Source organism: Micromys minutus (genome assembly GCF_963924665.1).
Source record: "Micromys minutus genome assembly, chromosome: 6".
In the NCBI taxonomy this organism is placed as follows: Eukaryota; Metazoa; Chordata; class Mammalia; order Rodentia; family Muridae; genus Micromys; species Micromys minutus.
Genome location: NC_137975.1, coordinates 41,821,800 through 41,840,666, shown reverse-complemented (window position 1 = coordinate 41,840,666; position 18,867 = coordinate 41,821,800). Strand labels below are relative to the sequence as shown.

The window sequence follows — 18,867 nt, the reverse complement described above, 5'->3', positions numbered from 1 at the left end:
ACACAAAACTAGTTTCCCCACCTCCCCCCCATAGCAAACATGGAGAACAGTCACTTAAGAACAGATCATGGTAGCCACCACACACGTGTCAATGTCTGTCCCTTTACCCAGCAGGCACTGTGCACGTGAGCTCCTACTATGTGCCCGGTACCTACTGAAAACTCAGCCATATAAGGCACTTTCGCTCCTTCATAATCTTTGCTCTAGGAAGAATTCATAGAAATCGTTTTCAAAAACCATACTGAGAGCTGAATGGGGTGTGTTTGTAGTTAGCTCTGACTCCGGAGGCTGAGACAGGAGAATCACTTGAGCCCAGAGTCCAAGAGCAGCAAGTCAGCACAAAGAAAGCCTGATTCTACAAAAAGAGAGAGGGAGTGAGGAGGGAAAGTCCATACTGAACAACTTTGCATAATCTAATAAACAGTGTTTGCTTCTGTTCCCTCATTTCCCAGTATCAAACCTGCACTAGTGCCTCAGTTTCTAGGAACAGGTAAATCAAGTAAGGAATTCTCAACTAACTTACCACAGACATGATCAATCAATAGGCTGTTTCTGGGAGCAGGGATTTTCCACAGCATTATTAATGAGCCTATCTTCAATCTTTTACTAACTGTGAAACACTTCCTACAAAACGACCCTTCAAAAATCTAAAGCTTCCATTAGCTTCTTTATCGCAAGCAAAAATAGAAAAATCAAGTCATTTTTTTAAGAAATGAAAATATTGAATTGTATCCCTCAGGGGGATACACACAGAGGTGAGAGATGAGGAGAGAGACTCCAGTCTCAAGAAGCTCCACCCACCCAACACCAGAGCCCTCAGCTACACTCACTGTCAGGAAATGGCCGAGCATCGAAGGTACAGAGAAAACCTGACAGCGGGCACCTGCATGCATGTCTATGCTTACCTTCAAATACGGTACAACCAAATTATGATGTCTTACTAGCAACAGCAGAAGCCAAGTAAGAGGAGAGCTGTATCTCCAAGATTAGTGAAGACTATACAACCTAAAAGTGGGGGGGGGGGGGGGGTGCAAAGGCATTTCATTAGATAAAACCCAAATTCCGAAACAGCACAATGATATGCAAGCCATAGGGAGAGAAGTATCATCTCCAAACTAACTACCAAAAGAATGAACATGTATTACTCATCAAATAAAAAGCATGAAGGAGAAATGGCTTTCTTAATCTCAAAAACAAACTTACAAGAAAATCTGAATCAACAGGCTCTTACAACAAAGACTAAACAAGGGGCTGGAGAGATGGCGCCATGGTTAAGAGCACTGGCTGCTCTCTTAGAGGACAAAGGTTCGATTCCCAGCACCTAAATAGCAGCTCACAATCATCTGCAACTCTAGTTGTAGGGCAGTGGTTCTCAGTCTGTGTTCAAGTCTAAAGACCCTATCATAGGGATCACATATCAGATGTTTACATTACGATTCATAACAGTAGCAAAATTACAGTTATGAAATAGCAACAAAAATAATGTTATGGTTGGGGTCACCACAGCTTGAGCACTAGGAAGACTGAGAACCACTTTTCCAGTGCCCTACTGTGGCCACTGAGGGCACCAGGACTGAAAGCGGTAAACAGACAGTCATGTAGGCAAAACACTCATACACATGATATGAATTAAAACAAATTTAAAGAAGATTAAACAATGAAAAAAAACCAAGATTTTCATTAATTATAAATAAGCAAAAGCTTCTAAATACATATAGTAAGAACTTGCTTCACAGTCGGTTCCTACTCGAGAGAGCCACAGGAAAGCTAGACAAGGTAAAGAGCCTGTCGGTCTCCAAAGGCTGAGAGAAGCAAGGTGCTCAGGACTGGCCAACAAGGGAGGCTGGAGAGCATCCTGGAGGCTCCGTGCCAGACATCCCTCTGAGAACCTTCTGCAGGGAGCAGCCTGCCAGCGATCAGCCCACTGCCATGTCCACACTAAGCCAGCATGTCCTCACTGTTGCCCTTCAAGAGGACTGTTCCAACTCCACCCGGGTCCAGACTGAAGGGTGATCCCTATCACTGTCCTTCCCAGTCCTCCACATCCGTATCCATAGCGATCATTCCCTCTACCTCTCTGCATGAGTCACCTGGCCTCTCGCTTAGCTACTGCTGCAGCGTGCCTGTGAAGAAATGAGAATCTGCAAATAGAAAACTGAACCAAGACAATGAGGAGCCCCATAGTGCAGACAAGCTTGGTTTGCTTACAAAGTTGGCTTGATGTCTAAAAAATCCATTCAATATATACTCACTGTATCAAAAGATGAACAAGAAAAGCCTAAGAGGTATTCCAACTGATGCAGACCAATTAATCAGAGACACACTACAAGATTCAACATGGCAAGGTTTTGTTTTGTTTTGTTTTAAGGTTGTCTGTTTGTATGCTTTGCTTTTTGACATAGGGTTTCTCTGTGTACCCTTGGCTGTCCTGGAACTCACTCTGTAATCCATGAAGGAACTCTAGCCATCTCGAGAATGGCAAAATGGCTCTAGCAAGCCTTGCCCAATTCCCTTTTCCTTAATAAAGGCCACTAGATTACATTCCTAAAGCTAGCCATCAAGGTCTATTCCCTTTTTGGCCACTTCCTCCTCCGGAGGCTGACTATCAAGGTCCAGCTAACAAAGTGCTGAAGTCCAGCAATCAAAAGCCCCCTTTGGCTCAGCTAATTAACATGTCCCAATTTAACACCTCATCCTAACACAGGGTTTCACCTTTTACCTTTATAAAAAGCCATTTTCCTACGGGCCACACCAGTCTCCTTTCTATCCAGAGGCAGTCATTTGTCCTCTGGGACAAATACCCCTTCTTCTCCTGTGTTCCCTGTCCTTTGTCTCCTGCTTCCTCTCTTAGTACATGCACTCAGACCAACAAGTCTTCTTTGCGCTGACAAAGCGGTATTGGGGATCCTGAGCAGAGACTGGTCTCTTACAGTTGAGGCTTAGCCTTGAATTCAGAGACCCAGCTGCCTCTGCCTCTGCCTCCTGAAGGCAAGTATTCTCCAACATTTAGATTTTGTAACACATACACAATAAAAATTCTAGCAACTAAAAACACAATTCTACAGCTTTTATGATACTGCATAATAAACATGAATTGTCAGGATTTTTTTCTTTTCTTGTTGTGGGTTTAATCTGGAGCCTCATGCGTGATAGATTCGTGACAAAGCACTGTTATGCCTCAGTCCAGGCATGGCATCTTGAGCAAATGAAGACACTACAGACAGAACCACTTATCAAGCCACAGCGATCAAAAGCAGTGCAGGCCTGATGCAAATACAGTGACTGGGCCGGGCATGGTGGTCATTAATCCCAGCACAATGGGCTGGCATGGTGGTCACTGATCGAAGCTCTCTGGAGGCGGAGGCAGGCCCAGCTCTGGAGTTCGAGTTCAGTCCGGTCTACATAGTAGGTTCCAGGAGAATCAAGGCTACACAGAGAAACCCTGTCTGAAAAAGCAAACAGTACAAATGACCAACACATATGAAGAGTTTCTGTAAAACCCATCAGTAAATATTTAGAGCTTTGTAAGTACCTACAGTTTCATTTGTGTTCTTTTTTTCTTTTTAAAGAAACCTGTAAAAATATAAGATCATTCTAGGTTTGGAAGCATTATACAGCTTCCATGGACCAACTCCAGGACAGAGCAAAGTTAGTACGGATCAACCCGAGACAGACACCATACGTGATCCTGTTTCTGCTACACAGTAACTGGAAAGGCATAGACTTTACACTAAGAACCATGGAAATCAAAATAAATATCACAAGAAAAATAAAAAAAAAAACTTGTCTTGCTCTCAAACTACAGGCTAAAACAATAATGGGCAAACTGCAGCTTCAGTTGTGACAGACAAATTAAATAAGCATCTTAATGATATACAGGGCAGCACCTTCATATACAAAGAGCACAGCAAACTCTTAAAGAGAATTGAAAGTATTAAAACAAAGTATCACTCAGACTGCGTTACAATAAGAACCTTATCAGAATTAGTAAGAATTTGAAAGGCAAGGTCAATGGGCATCTAGTATACTTCCATAGCCACCAAATCCCCATTCGGAATACTCAAGGAATGCTGCAGGTTTACTTACAGCTAACACAGCGCATAATCAACTGTGTCTTGTGGGAAGTGTAAATTAAAAACTACAAACCAAACAAACCACTGCCTGCGCCAACTACAGTGACCAAAATCTGAAAACAGATGAACACAGAGCAGAGCTACCAGATGCCTGTGCTGCTAGTGTGTAAGCCAGTGCGACAGCACTGGAAACCAGCATTACCCTTTGTGTGTGATGGCTCAGCAGCACCACTCCCACATAAGCATGCCTTTGGATTCAAAACAGGTAAAAACAGGTTCGGAGCTGTGCTGTCCAAAATAGTCCAACACTGTCTATAAACTAATCGCACATATTCTTCGGTCATCTGCTGAGATGTATGTAACTGTAACTTTTCAATTAGCTTAACAAGTGTAAACTAGGTAAGCACTGGCAGAACCTGAACACAGTGTCCCTTGGGCTGAGGACACTGCTCCATCTCTAGGACTTGCCAGATGCAAAAATCATGGTTCCCACAAGCAACACAGAAAGCAGTCTTTGTTTTCTTCCCAGTCAATTCAAACTGTCTTTCCTACATGCCTGTATTAGCAGATCAGACAGTATATACTCTTTTACACTAAGCTTATTTAAAATCACTAAAATGCCTTTACCAAAAGCATGGGTATATAAAAAGTGGATAAACTCAATACTACTCAAAATATCTGCTCACCAGCTACACCTTCAGGAGATGGAATATAGCATGACCAGGAAGAGAATCAAATTTTCTGTTTTTTAACCCCTCCTGTAAAAAAAGGAAAAAAAAAAAAAAAGAAAAAAATCTCAAAGGAGAAAAGAGCCTATAAAATGAGAAACAGGAAACCATGCACTGAGAGTGTAAAATCCTCATATAAAGAACTACTACCACCGAAGAACAAAACACAAACCTCATTTTAAAAATAGGCAGCAAGGACAAAGATGGCTCAGTGGTTAAGAGCACAAGCTGCTCCTCCAAAGAACATGGGTTTGTTTCCAAGTACCCACATGGAGGCTCACAACCATCTGTAACTGCAGTTCCACCCTGTCTGACTTCCTCCAATGCACAGACTTACATACAGGCAAAACACCCATTCAGATACAATAACAAAAGAATTTAAAAATAAATTAAAAATGAATAATGGACAGCAACAGTTATTCCTCCAAATAAGTTACACAAGTACAATAAGCAGACTATAGGATGTCTAAAAGCATTAATCAGTTAAATAAATGCACATCAAAACCACAATGAGATGCCACTTCACACCCATTATGTTGGCTCTAATACAAAAACAGAGTATACTTGCTGGGGAGAATACAGAGACATGAAGGCCCTCCGCACTGCACTGTACAACAGTGTGGCCCACCACTAGGTCTTTATCCCAAAGAACAGAAACACAGACTCAAACATCTGTGCAGATATGATCACAGAGTTCCAACCATAATAACCGTAAGGAAGAAACAATCCAAATGTCCATTAATGGGTAAATATATAAGCAGTGGTGTGTGTGTGTGTGTGTGTGTGTGTGTGTGTGTGTGTGTGTGTGTCTATCTGTCTTTCTGTCTAGATACCACACATGAAATATTCCAGCCAAAGAAAGTTAAGTGCATACTACACAGACTTTCCTTATTATCTCATAAAAGTGACAAAAGCAATTCAGGTTTCAAAAATATAACCAAACGAAAAGCAAACTTAGACATTAAGGCAGTAAATATTCCTTGCTCTTAAGCAGAGGCTCAGCAAATAAAAGTCATATAAGAATGAGGAAAATAAAAGACCATGTGTGAAATGCCACTCTCTGTACGAGCCACCGGTAACAGTGTGAAAAATTAAGAGAGTACAGCCTCTTTCTTCAAATTTCAAGAGTGGACTCCAAGAGTTAGGCTCTGAGAAGCCATAGCTATGGCCAGAACCTGACAACTCTACCGCTTGCTAATTACTTAAATGCTGTGTTCCAACTACATCACCTGAAACTAGAGATGATGACAACTGTATCCCTAGAAAGCTGTGCTGAGGATTAGGGACCTAAGCCCCAGAACAGTGTTGTTACCACCAATCGTGACCATTTCTCTCTGATTTCCTAAAAATTAGGCTCAAGACTAAGATGCCTATGGTTGTTGCATTAAGCAGCACAAAAAATTAACAGAAAATATGCAACCAATTAATACCTGTCTGGTTAAACTAATTAAAAACAATTTAGTTAAGTACAAATTATAGGACTCAGCTAAGGGCTCTGCAGAGCTCAGTCAGAATAATTGCATTTGAAAAGCAATGTAAATATGCTTTTTGACTCTCTACCACCAAATATCTGGCTATTACTGATGACCTGCCCAGAAAAACTACTTGCAATACAATTTCGGGCCCATATTTTAGTTACATTATTCTGAAAGAATGTGTTTTTCGGAAATGAATGGGAATAGACCATTTTCTCAGCTTTGTAAACATTTTTTTAATCACTAAATGCATTTCACTGAAGCCTACTCGTTCTCCAAACACGTGACTGAGGTACATCTGCACTGGTCCAGTTTAATTCTTTCCCAGTGGATTTAGAAGTCCCATGAGAGAGAAGGCAGAAAGAAAGCATGGTGAAGGCTGGACCTTAGATGCTTTGGCTGTGGAGGCTCTCATTCCACGGTGCTGTTGCTATGTCAGAGAACTACTTCCTTTGCATGTGGCCTGTTCTAGGTCTCGCCACTGTTGGAGCATGCTAGTACGAACTATAGAGGTATGCAGTCAGAGGTAACAGAATCACAAAGGTTACAGCCGAGACAGCTTACACAGCTATCAGATTCCCCTCACCACATGCTAGAAAACTGGACAATCAGTGGAACTAAGAGAGGGAAACAGCAGCAGCCATCTGTGTGCTCATGATCCTGAGTGTTTACTCCAGAATGTTAAAGGGTGTCAACACGGTATCAACTGTCCAAAACAGCTGCTCTCTCCAAAATATTCTGCTTTTATATGGTCTTTTCTTACATTGCATCACTACAGAAAACTAAGAAGTGAAAAATAATCCATAAACATAAAATAACACTCAAGTACAGGATATAAAAATACAAAAACTAGTTAAGTTTAGTTATTAGAAAATTAACATGCCAAAAGAGATTTCACTAAATAGCCATAAGGAAAAACATCAAACAAAGCCTTTAATTGCTTTACAGAATGCTGGCATTGTAGCAGGGTCTCTGTAGCCTTATGATAGTCTGGCGGTTGTCTTTTCTCCAGTGATGCAACATTTTGACTCTGACCACAACAGTGGAGGCTGAGATTCTATTACACTAAACAAAGCTCACATGAAAGAGTTTCATAGTCTCAACAGACTCGGAAATACATTTTGAATGGAAACAAGACTGAAATAAAAGTCATAACATGCTACTGAATTAAAACAGTACATAAGCCACAAGCTGTCTCTGAAGAGGGTGCGCTCGAAAAACTCATCTATAAATAGTTGTTCAGAAGCAGGAAGTTTTTTGATAGAAAACATGATCCAATGGACAACTAGTTTAGCTAAAATAATATTGCTATGCTTAGACTAAAAGGGCTTTGTGGAGCAGCCTGTGATCACACTTGGGATGAAATACACAAGCCCAGCCCACTAAAAAAAAGTATAATCAAGCAAGCAGGGCACTGGGAACTCCTCACACTCAAGGGATTTGTATGTCTGCAGCAAAACAACTACTCAGCACGTCTCGGTGAGTAAAGTTTGCTTCTAGAAAGCATTCGGGATCCCTCACCTTAATGAGGGGGAGAAATTTTTTTTTAATCTTACAAGCTTCTTTGATCTTAACCTTCTCCATGGAGGCCCCACAGGGTCAATTTCAAAAACACACTACAGATTTACCTAATAATTCTTGGTCCTAAACGCTATAACATTATTTTAAAGATGGAAATACTTTTGAAACAAAATTGAAGAAATGATTAAGAATATTTAAAAGTAAGTCAACAGACTTTAAAACAAAGTTTAAAAACAAAACCAGGAACTCAGAGAGTCCCGGACATAAGTGATTTGAATGTCCAGCTCCTCCACAGCAGTCACGTGAACCGAGAAAGCTATTTTAACTGCTTTATCTACACAAGTGGCTATGACCTCACCCTTGGAGTGAACAGGTCCCTAACACACACTCTCATGTCTGGTCTGGATTAATGTCAAGTGCACACTACTGCTGAATCCCTCCCCCTCCTCAAATGAGTGTGTGCCCCTGTAGAACAGACCAACTTCTTCAGGTGCTCTCAGAACTTCCCACAGTCCTCTACGGGACAAAAGATCCATACCTCCTGTACTTTCTAAGCTACCGGAACACACAGGACATTCAGAGCCTCTTGCCTACCTATGAAATACCAGCAGCAACACTATAGTTATCAAACTTACACAGAGGCATTCACTCCAGTGTGCCTGAGGCAAGGCTGGAGACACCCTTTAAGGAATTTTATCCTGGGGATGTACATTCATTGAAGAAACAGCCTTATGAAGCAACATTGCTAAAGCTACTGTTGACTGCATTCTCTTTGTTTTCTAGGACAAGGACACTGGAAGACACACTAGCCTCAGCATTCAGTGAAAACAGGTGGTATCTTTTACAGATGGGGTATAGCCCTAACTATTCCTATTCTTACTTGATTCTTTGGCTACTGGAAAATTCAAAAGCAAAATAATGGTGTGAGAGCCACAGCACAAACATGCATACTTAGTCTTTTGGCAATCCAATTAATGTTTTCACCCTAAACATTTACCCCAAAACAGAAGAATGTTATAATCTGATAATATTCCTCTCTCCTCAGACTCTTACCAGAACCATTCCCCAGTTCCTACCATCTAACTTCAGGTCCTTTTAACTCATTAACTAATTCCTTACTATATAACACAGCACAGTATTCTGTATGTGGACAAGCCCCTGTCTTGAATGAGAGTAGGGTGGAAATAGGTAAATTACCCTTAATCTGCATGTTACTATTCCTCTCCAAGTTTCCTTCTCTAAGACCGGGACCCTCAGAGGGTTTAAGTTTGTTCTCATTCAAAGCATACAACTCCATCCAACTAGTTCAACAAGCTACAATGAATACATAACCATCCACATGCGGCTGTATTTATTATATATGCATTTCCCCTGTAACAGGCATGGATGGCATCCTTGGTGTGTGTACTCAGCATCTGTCTCAGCACTTTGGCCTAGGGAACAATGGGACTGGGATGATGACAGAGAACTGATGTAGACTGTCCTGAAGCTGTTTGTATTTTAACGTTAATTCCGCTTCCCCAAGAAGGGCTGCCTAGTCACATACTCAAGGTGACTTCATCTGAACCTTTCCATTTTAATTAGTAAAATAAAGGAAAGCAGTGACTGGATCAGAGAGGTCAAAGGAAAAGGGAGAGATCAGCATGGAGATTCACAAAGACCAGCTAGACCCAGGTGGGATCTATTGGTGTTAAATAGCTATGAACATTAAGGATTTTATAGATCTAATATCTCATATAGAAGGGCAGTTTGTATCTTTGTCTATCTGATGCAATCTTGTTGTGTAGGTTTGTAGATTGAGAGATGAATATATAAACCTGTAAGAAAAGCTATCGAGCTGTGGAGTTGTATTTATGTGGGATGATGGGGTAGAGAAACACCCCAGGACAGAGGCAGAGAACAGGCAGTAGAAAACTGCCAGGAAAGAGAGTTGCACGGACAAGTTGGGCTGTGGGGATGGCTCGGACTGGGTGGTGACTCGGACCAAGCGACGGAGGTGCACGCGGCTCATACTAAAATTAGGCCTGAGGAATGAGACTGAGGAATGAGACTTCATTTTTCTTTTTTATATTTACTGCAACAAACTCAGATGCCCTTTCCTCAGGCTGGTGCTTTTCCTGTCAGCTGCCTCTGCTTCTGTCACACCAGGAGCATTTGGAATCCATCCTAAACCCTGGTGTGTGCCAGATGGTGACAAGCATGGCCCATCTTGCACAGGTGACATCTATGATCTGTCGTTACCTGACCTACACCCTCAGATTATCTTGGACAGTGTTGAAAGAAATTATTTCCTTATGTCAACTGAAAACATGACAATCCTAAGACCCACCACCACCACCACTGAGGCTACACAGACTATCTATGGAATAGATACAAATGAAATTACTCAGAAGAAAAATATTGGACTATTGGTACCCATAAATACATTTTAAAAAAATCTAACAAAAGACACAAAGAGAATATTCTGTATTATTTTGCTTGACAAGAAAATCCAGAAAATGCAAAATTCTGTACTGACAAGAAGCTTGTAACTGTCCAGAGTCAAATGAGTTCTTTGAAAAATACACACAAACTTTCCAAAATGATGGACTGCTTATTTTTTTAATATCATATCTTAATGAGAATGGAGGAGTCACGGGTTATGCACTTACTAGATGTTACACGACGTTACGCTTATCATTACTGCAAATGTGATATTACTGGGAAAGATACATTGAACTTGAACTAGTCGTGAGAAAACATCAGATCCAATTACGTGGATGGATGTCCTACAGGACAAAAAACTGGCATATTCTGAACAACGATGAGGACACAAGACCCCCCCCCCCCAAGGGGAGAGATGAGTACTGACTGGGATTTTAAGGAAGTGGCCTAACTGAGCACACAGTAGGGCAGTAGGACAACAGTAACAACAGCAGCAAACATAACAAAGCCAACCGGACTAGTGGAAACTATGATGAGAAACACTGTAGCTAATCCTCTGTCAGTGGTAACTTCTTAGTTCTGCTCACACGTTTTAGAAGAAAGCACCAAATCCCCCAGAGTTGGAAACACGTGCAGTTCTAAGCCACAAGATGTGGGTCCTAGAAACCCACCTAAGGTTTTTCTAGAAGAGTACTAACTACACTTTTAACTGGTAGGCCATCCCTCCAACACCAGAAATAAACATTTTTATGAATTTACTTCATTGTAATGTAAACTTTAACTCATTAAAGTGGATTGAAAATTAAAAGAAAATCAAATCAGAATTATTGAGAAACAATCCCTTCTCCGTCTGAACAGTTCATGATCTTCCTTAAGTGTATCTACTTTAAGAGTGAGATTGGAAATAAGAAGAACCAAAGCCAGCAGGATACAACATGTTCCTTCCCTGAAAAGGGCCATAAGTTTACAAAGATACTGACATAACCTTACTTAGTGTTTTTAGAAGTACAAGGCATAGATAAGGAAGGCGTTCATTGCAATCAAGTGATGGAATTCACAAAACTCTGAAGTGGCAGCAAGGGATATTCAACCCCTGTGATTTGAACACCTAAAACAAACTGCTCTACACTTGACCTTCAGAAGGTCACCTTAGTTACCACACCTGCAAAGATGGAGAGCCAAATGGGAGTGTTTAGGGAAAAGGTGGAGGTTTTAGGGCTTACCTCCTCTGTTTCCATTCTCTTCATCCTGCAAAATAAAACAAGACACATTTGAGCACCAACAATCAACTCTTAGCTGAGCACAGACAAATTACTGGTATATAATAAATACCGAAGTTCCGTTGGGCTCAAGTCTCTCCTAAGGTACATGTCTCTACCCTCTTAAACTGCCATCCCACAAACATGAATCAGGTAACGCAGTGTGCTGAACTAAGTCACCAGTTTATAAAGAACTCGATTCAGCTGGTTAAAAGATGCACCAAACCCAATAGAAAAGAATTCCAGAAGATCGCCATGGCTACAGTGATAGGATTTGCTATCATGGGATTCACTGGCTTCTCTGTGAAACTGATCCACATCCCTACTAATGACACTACTGTGGGAGGCCGAGTCCTTTTTCATCCTAGTGAACCAATGAGTGGGTAACAAACTCATGAAATAAAACATTGCCTGGAATAATTAATAATAATAATAATAATAATTATCATCATCATCATCATCATCATCATCATTATTATTATAAATACCAACTGGAATTTACTAGCAGGACTTTTGTCAGAAGGGTGGAACTTTTACAAGAGAGAAAAGCCATGAGTGCAGAAGGAAATCAGCAGTATCACTGGGAAATGCTCCACAAGTGCGGGCTGGGTCTGTCCTATACTGCAGGGACCATCTAAGAGCTTTGATGGGCTGCAACAGGTCGAAGAACTAACCACTGCAGATTTAAGTCCTTGTACTCAATTTGAAACTTCATCTGTCTGGTGTCTATATGTTCTTCTTCCACGCTGCCTATGTCTAGCTGCGAAATTAGAAAAGCAACCTTTAAAAAAAAAAAAAAAAACTAGTATGAAAACACATCAAGGCAAGTATTTGCTGAGCCTTCACTGGATCAAAGCTACCATGCACTGCAGAAATGAAAACGGAGCTTTGGCTGAAGGCTGGTAATTTATTACATAACTCTTGACCTTTATTTTGGCTGCCCAAATGTTGTTTTTCTTCTTCTGGTTATAAGCTCAGTCGTGAGACTCATCGGTTGCCAGCAAAGTGGCATAATGGTGACATTGTTGCTATCAATCGTACGCTTTCTAAAAACTATAAAACACTAAAAATGCTTTTAAACTGTTTGGAGGCTGGTATAGCTCAGCAGTGGACTTCTGACCTAGCAAGTGTCATGTGTAAGGCTCCTGGTCTACACACACACACACACACATACACGCACATGCACACACGCACATATGTCATGATTAAAGTAAAAACATTCATATGTATTTCCAATGGAAAGTATATAAAGACGTATTTGCATGAATATCTGCACCAAACCACAGTGTTAGTGAGCACTACTGTCCTCAGGTCCTGTTCCAAACGTTTCCTGAAAACAACACACTGCTGTTGTATGACTAGTGACTTGCTCAAGGTCGCTATTGAGAGCCAGAGTCGGGACCCAGACTGCAGAGTCCACAAATGCTTTCCAACACAGATATATTTTTAACCCGTATTGAGCAAATTATTTTATTTATTATTATTACTTTTTTATTTATATGAGTATACTATAGCTGTTTTCGTCTGAACGGTCAGTGTTTTTATCCACTGAGCTATCTCTCCTGCCTGAGTAAATTATTTTACAAATATCATATTACCTACACACTCTTTGTGATATAAACAGATAAAAACTGTATAGTTCTAACATGTATCTAGCAAGTATGTAATATTATCTGGATTTTTAAGATTAATAATTAAGATTAATAGATTTGAAAAAAAAGATTAATAGATTTGAAAAAAAAAAAGATTAATAGATTTGGGCTGGAGAGATGTAACTGCAGTTAAGCACTGACTGCTCTTCCAGAGGTCCTGAGTTCAATTCCCAGCAACCACATGATGGCTCACAACCATCTGTAATAGGACCCAACGCCCTCTTCTGGTGTGTCTGAAGACAATGACAATGTACTCACATACATATAATACATATATACATACATACATACATACATACATACATACATACATACATACATGCATACATACATAAGTTAAATGTCTGTTGTCTGTGGGGCCTGTTATTAAAAAAACAACAGATTCTTAAAAATAGCTAGACAGTATTGTACAGATGTTTTTGGAAACCTGGCTGGTAGGCTTTAATTCCAATGGCAGTAATTATTCATAACCTTTAAAAATATTCAGTGCATTTAAAAGGATATCCTACAATGCATTTTCCTGGAAAGAGGCATTTAGGGAAAATGAAGTGAGGGCCAGGTGTGGTGCCGTGCTTTTAATTGCAGCTCTCTGGAGACAAAAGGCAGGCAGATCCCTGTGAGTTTAAGGCCAGCCCAAGCTACCCACAGTGAGACTACATCTCAAAAACCAAAAAGATCAAGGATTCGAGTGTGCTCTGTAGGTATGACTGGACACTATCATTACATACCTTTAATCTATACTAGCCAAGTTCAAATCCCAGGTCCACTCTGGTATTCAGTAAAAGGCCTGAATCAGTTCTCATGTCTGCTGCATGGGCAAACAGCACTTGCTGCCCGTCACGACTGTGCACAGAGTGTGCTGTGCTCCCACTCAGATGGTGGGAAAGAGCAGTGGTTAATGTCAACGGCAGCTAAAACCATCACACACGGCTTCTTTTCAGACAGGCATGCTTCCTACTGAAGTATAATCATACCGTTTACTCTGATCAGCCATGTTTTAAAATTCTGGCTAATTCTATGATACATGTGAAAGTTAGCGAATTTCTAGTCTTATTAATTTTCTGTAACCAGCAGCATATTTTAACCAACAATTTCCATGGTCTGCTCAGAGAATACAAAGTCTTTCTAAATGAAGCCTACAAGTCACTAAAAAAATGAGCATCAGTATATTTTAGTTTTTGTTATAGGTTAAAAAAAAAAACACAAAAGAAGGATTTAAAACGCAAACATAACAGGTTTTTTAAGATACAAAAGGGGGAAGCTGAGAAGGAGAAGAGGCCCAGAGAGGTGGGAATTCTCTCACCTTATATGAAATCTGGATTGCAGACTCAGGGGGGTAAACGATGAAGTGTCGCAGTGTGAAACCGAACCCTTGAGACGTTCTCTTGAGCATGACTGTTTTGGGGCCTGGCCAGGAGAACGGTTCGTCTTCAGACGGTGACACAGGTTCACCTTGCTCTTTCCCATCTTTATGTTTTGACACCTAAAGTGCAAAAGACATGTTAACAATTAACTACAGAACACAACATTTAGGAAAGAAATAGAGACAAACATAACACCTGAGTATAAATATGAATTTAGTGAACGGGACTTATCCTAGAGTTACATACATTACAATCAGTCAAACCAAAGAGTGTGTGTGTGAGAGAGAATGTATATGTGAGTCTATCTGTGTGTGTGAGTGTATGTGAGAGTGTGTGTAAGAGTGTGAGTATGTATGTGTGTGAGAGTGTGTCTGTGAAAGTGTGTATGTGTGAGAGACTGTGAGTGTGTATGTGTGAGTGTGTTTTTGAGTGTGAGAGTGTGTGTGTGTGTTGTGTGTGAATCTGTATGTGAGTGTGTGTATATGAGAGTGTGTGTGTGAGAGTGTGTGTGTGTGAGTGTGGGTATGTGTATGTGAGTCTGTGTGTGAGTGTGTAAGAGAATGTGTGTGAGTGTGTGTGTGTGTGTGTGTGTGTGAGAGAGAGAGAGAGAGAGAGAGAGAGAGAGAGAGAGAGAGAGAGAGAGAGAGAGAGAGAGAGAGAGAGTTGGGGGGAGAATACATGGACATAGGTGCATGCAGGTATGGGGACCTCTGCATTTGTGGGGACAGCAGAGGGTGTCTGGTGTCTGCTACCACTCTCTGCCATATGTCCTTGTGTGCGGTTCAGTGGATTAGGTTGGCAGTCATCAAGCGCCAGCAATCCTCTGAGTGACTCACTCACTGACAGTGTTAAAGGTGTACGCAGAACCAGTCCCAGCTTGTGAAGTGGCTGCTGGGATCCAAACTCTAGTCCTTATGCTTATGTAGCAAAGTGTTCAGTCTGAGACACCTCTCCACCCAACCCCCAACTATGAAAACAATTACACTGTGGAAAATTAATGAGCAAGAGACTATTCCTAAAAATCATTGGCACAATAATTAAAACCAAGAATTTCATGGAAGGCATGAAAGACGACACCACTGAAATCCCACACCACACAAAGGGGAAAGGGGAGAAACAAGGAGACACAGAACTCTCAGCAAGAGAACAAGCCTTTCCATATGGTCCAACACAACAAACACTGGAAAAAACAGAAAGGACCTGAGTTCTAAACCCAGATTCCATGTCCAGAGATCACAATCCTTCCAAGATTTTCATTTTCTGAGGTCCTCTGAGCTTTAGCCTTTCCCTGACCACCGCTAGAAATCCTGTACAGATTGAAACCAAACATTTATTCAGTACCTTATTCCCTTTTGTGCCCTAAGACTTAATTCTTACCCTGTGCCTCTCCAACCCCAAGTCTTCAGGCTTCTCTAAGAGCAGCTTCAATGTACTGCCTTACCTTTGATACTTCAAAACCACTCAGTATGACCTGCTGACCCTGGACAAACAGCACTGCCTACCGCAGGCCTTCACTGGGCCTTCCCGGAGGAATGCAGATGGACAGAAACAAGAGCCAAGCTGATGACTGACTCGATCTAAGGCTAAGATCACTAACCTGAAGAAACCAGTCAGTCTGTGCCTTTTGGTTGGAAAATTGAGGACATTATACTTAAAATTATTATTGAAAAGTGAGAGACATTAACAATTGAAGTTACTGTTGAAATGTCAGTTAATTCTTGTCATTGTGTTGCTGATATTGGCACTTTTAGTCAAAGGTACATTAGAGTGTCTCACCGTAAGTGGCTATGTTACCCTCCTTCATTTTCACTGATAGCAAACGATCCCCTTTGACTTTCACATTGAGAAAAGAGCAATCCGAAGAGAACTTAATCCCCTGACATTTCCCTGCCCACTCATTCCCATGTGCTCCTGTTTTCTACTGACAATGGCTGAAGTGTCCATTTTCTGAAGACCCCACAGCTTTGTAAAGGCCCCATGAAGGCATGCTAGATTCTGTCAAAAGCTTTTTTCTTCATCTACTGAGATGACCATGTGATTTGGGAGGGTCTATTTATGTAGTTTATGACATTTACTGACTTGCATGCCATGAAACATCCCTACATTTCAGGAAGAAAGCTAACCTAATCATAATGTATACTCTTTGTGATGCGTGTCTGCATTCTGTTTGCAAGGTATTTTATTGAGCATTTTTGAGTCTATAGTCAACAAGGACATGGGCCTGTGGTTTTGCTTTTCTGTTGTCTTTACCTGGTTTGGGTATGACAGTAATATATTACAGATGGGTTTTGGGAGTTCTCCTTTTATTCTTTTTCATTTCTTTTTGTTCTTTCTCTTCTTCCTCTTCCTCTCCTCCTCTTCAATAGATTGGCTATAGATCTTTGAAAATCTAATAAAATTCTGCTCTGAATCTATCAGGTCTGCAACTTTTTTGTAGCTGAAAGGCTTTTTATTACTATTTCAACCTCATTAGTTATGTGTCTGTTTAGGTTGTTGACTTCTTGGTTTAATTTTAGTGGTTTGTCTGATCTAGAAATTCATTTTTTTCAAGTTTTCCAGTTAATGGAGTTCAGGATTTTAAAATATTCCCTTATAATCTCAGTTTCTTGAGTATCTACTGTACGCTTCCTTACTCATTCTCAATACATTAATTTGGGCCTCTCCTTATTTCTTTTGGTTGGCTATCTGCTCAGAGAACTTGCTCTTAGGTGGGTGATTCTTTGCATTATTCTCTTTGTGTTTCATTGGTTTCTGAGCTAAATTTTGTTATTTCTTGCCACTGACTACATTTGGATTTGATTTATTCTTGATTTTCCAAGTTTTTGAGTTGCTTCAGTGAGCCACTTAGGTGTACTCTTCTAGATCTTTTAATGTAGGAGCTGTGCATTCCTCACTGGGCCACTTGCAGTGAGCCCCAGAGGTGGTTATGCTGCACTCGCATCTCTCATTAGGTTCCAGGAGATTTCTTTCTCCAACCATGTCACCATTCAGTAGTAAGTTGTCTAATCTTGAGTTTGTGTATTTACCAGAGATTTGTCTTCTGTCAATTTTAAGTTTTATTGAATTGTGGTCATATAGGATACAATAGTCCTGTTGTTGTTGCTTAATTTATAAACATTTGTTTTATGTCCTAGCGTGTGATCTATTTTAGAAAAGCTTCCATATGCTCCTGGGTAGAATATGTATTCTTTGGTGTTTGGGTAAAATATTCTGTAGATCTGTTAAATCCATTTGATGTATGATGTCAATTAATCCTAATGCTTTTATTTATTTATTGTCCATATGATCTATTAGAGAAAGTCTACTAAAATCAACTACTCTTAGTAGAAGGATATTAATCCTTGTCTTTAAATCCAAGAGTACTTTTGGTTTTTAATAAAATTGATTATACTCAACTGTACTCAATTTAATAAAATTGAGTCTGGTATATAAATGTTTAAGTAGTAATGTACCTGTCCTCTTAATGAGAATAAAGTGTCCCTTTTTTACTTCTTCTTTGGTTTAGATATTAAGATAGGGAGACCGGTTTGCTGCCTGGCCTGTTTGTTTGATGCACTTTTATTCATCCTTCAACTCTAAGTTGGAGTCCATTTTTAAAACTAAGATGTTTCTTGTAAAGAGATAGGTGGACTTTTGTTTCTTGATCCATCTAGTCATTCTGTGCCTTTTGATTCGAGAACAGAGAACATTAATATTTAAAATTATTACTGAAACATGAACTGAAGGCATTAACATTACTACTGGCCTGTATTAACTGTGGCTGTTGTGGTGTTGACAGCTGCTGCTGCCGTCTGCGCTCTAGGCAGTCCTTTGCTATGGTTTCACAGCTCGGTACTTCTTTCCACACTCTGCTCATTCCTCTTTCCTATGGCAATGCTTCCTGTACTTGCTTATTTGGGATTTTGCACAAAAGTATTTTTTAAGCTGATAGTGTCATAGAAAATTTTCTTTTTCCTTTATGTACGGCAGATAGTTTTGTTAGGTTTTTGTTAGGCTGGATGTGGTGGTCTTTTAGGACATGGAGCACCTTGCTCCAGGCTCCTCCGTATGCCACGCATGGGTTTCTTCTTGAAGCTTTCAATATACTTTCTTTGTTCTACACACTTACTGTTGTCTTAACATGATGTGCCATGGGGATTTTCTCTCCTGCTCTTGTCTATGTGGTGTTCTGATTACTCCTTCTATCAGTGTGGGTGTGTCTTTACTTAGATTGAGAAAGTTTTCGTCTATGATCTTGCTGAAGATCTGATCTATGCCACTGATTTGAGATTCTTCTCCCTCTTTTATGTCTACAATCCAAATGTTTGCCTTTTCCTGGTGCCTCACATTTCCATTCTGCTGTTGTTTTATTTTTATATTCCTTGTTTATTT

At 40.4% G+C, this 18,867-nt stretch overlaps 2 protein-coding genes across 7 annotated transcripts in view; one reads left to right on the top strand and one right to left on the bottom strand.

The window, feature by feature from the left end:
• Positions 1-18,867, bottom strand: part of ARHGAP21 (Rho GTPase activating protein 21) — a 121,671-nt gene that overhangs the window by 55,060 nt on the left and 47,744 nt on the right. For all 6 annotated transcript variants that reach the window (XM_080918023.1, XM_080918025.1, XM_080918027.1 and 3 more), the window contains 2 exons: positions 14,436-14,615; positions 11,445-11,469 (listed from right to left, as the gene is read on the bottom strand). In XM_080918023.1, the coding sequence (XP_080774149.1) occupies positions 11,445-11,469; positions 14,436-14,615 (205 nt within the window). The remainder of the gene's footprint in view (positions 1-11,444; positions 11,470-14,435; positions 14,616-18,867) is intronic.
• On the top strand, positions 11,625-11,867 carry LOC308421662 (protein transport protein Sec61 subunit gamma-like; the record flags this gene model as incomplete). The annotated part of the gene is made up of 1 exon (XM_080918116.1): positions 11,625-11,867. The coding sequence occupies one exon, from the start codon at positions 11,625-11,627 to the stop codon at positions 11,865-11,867; it is 243 nt and encodes an 80-aa protein (XP_080774242.1).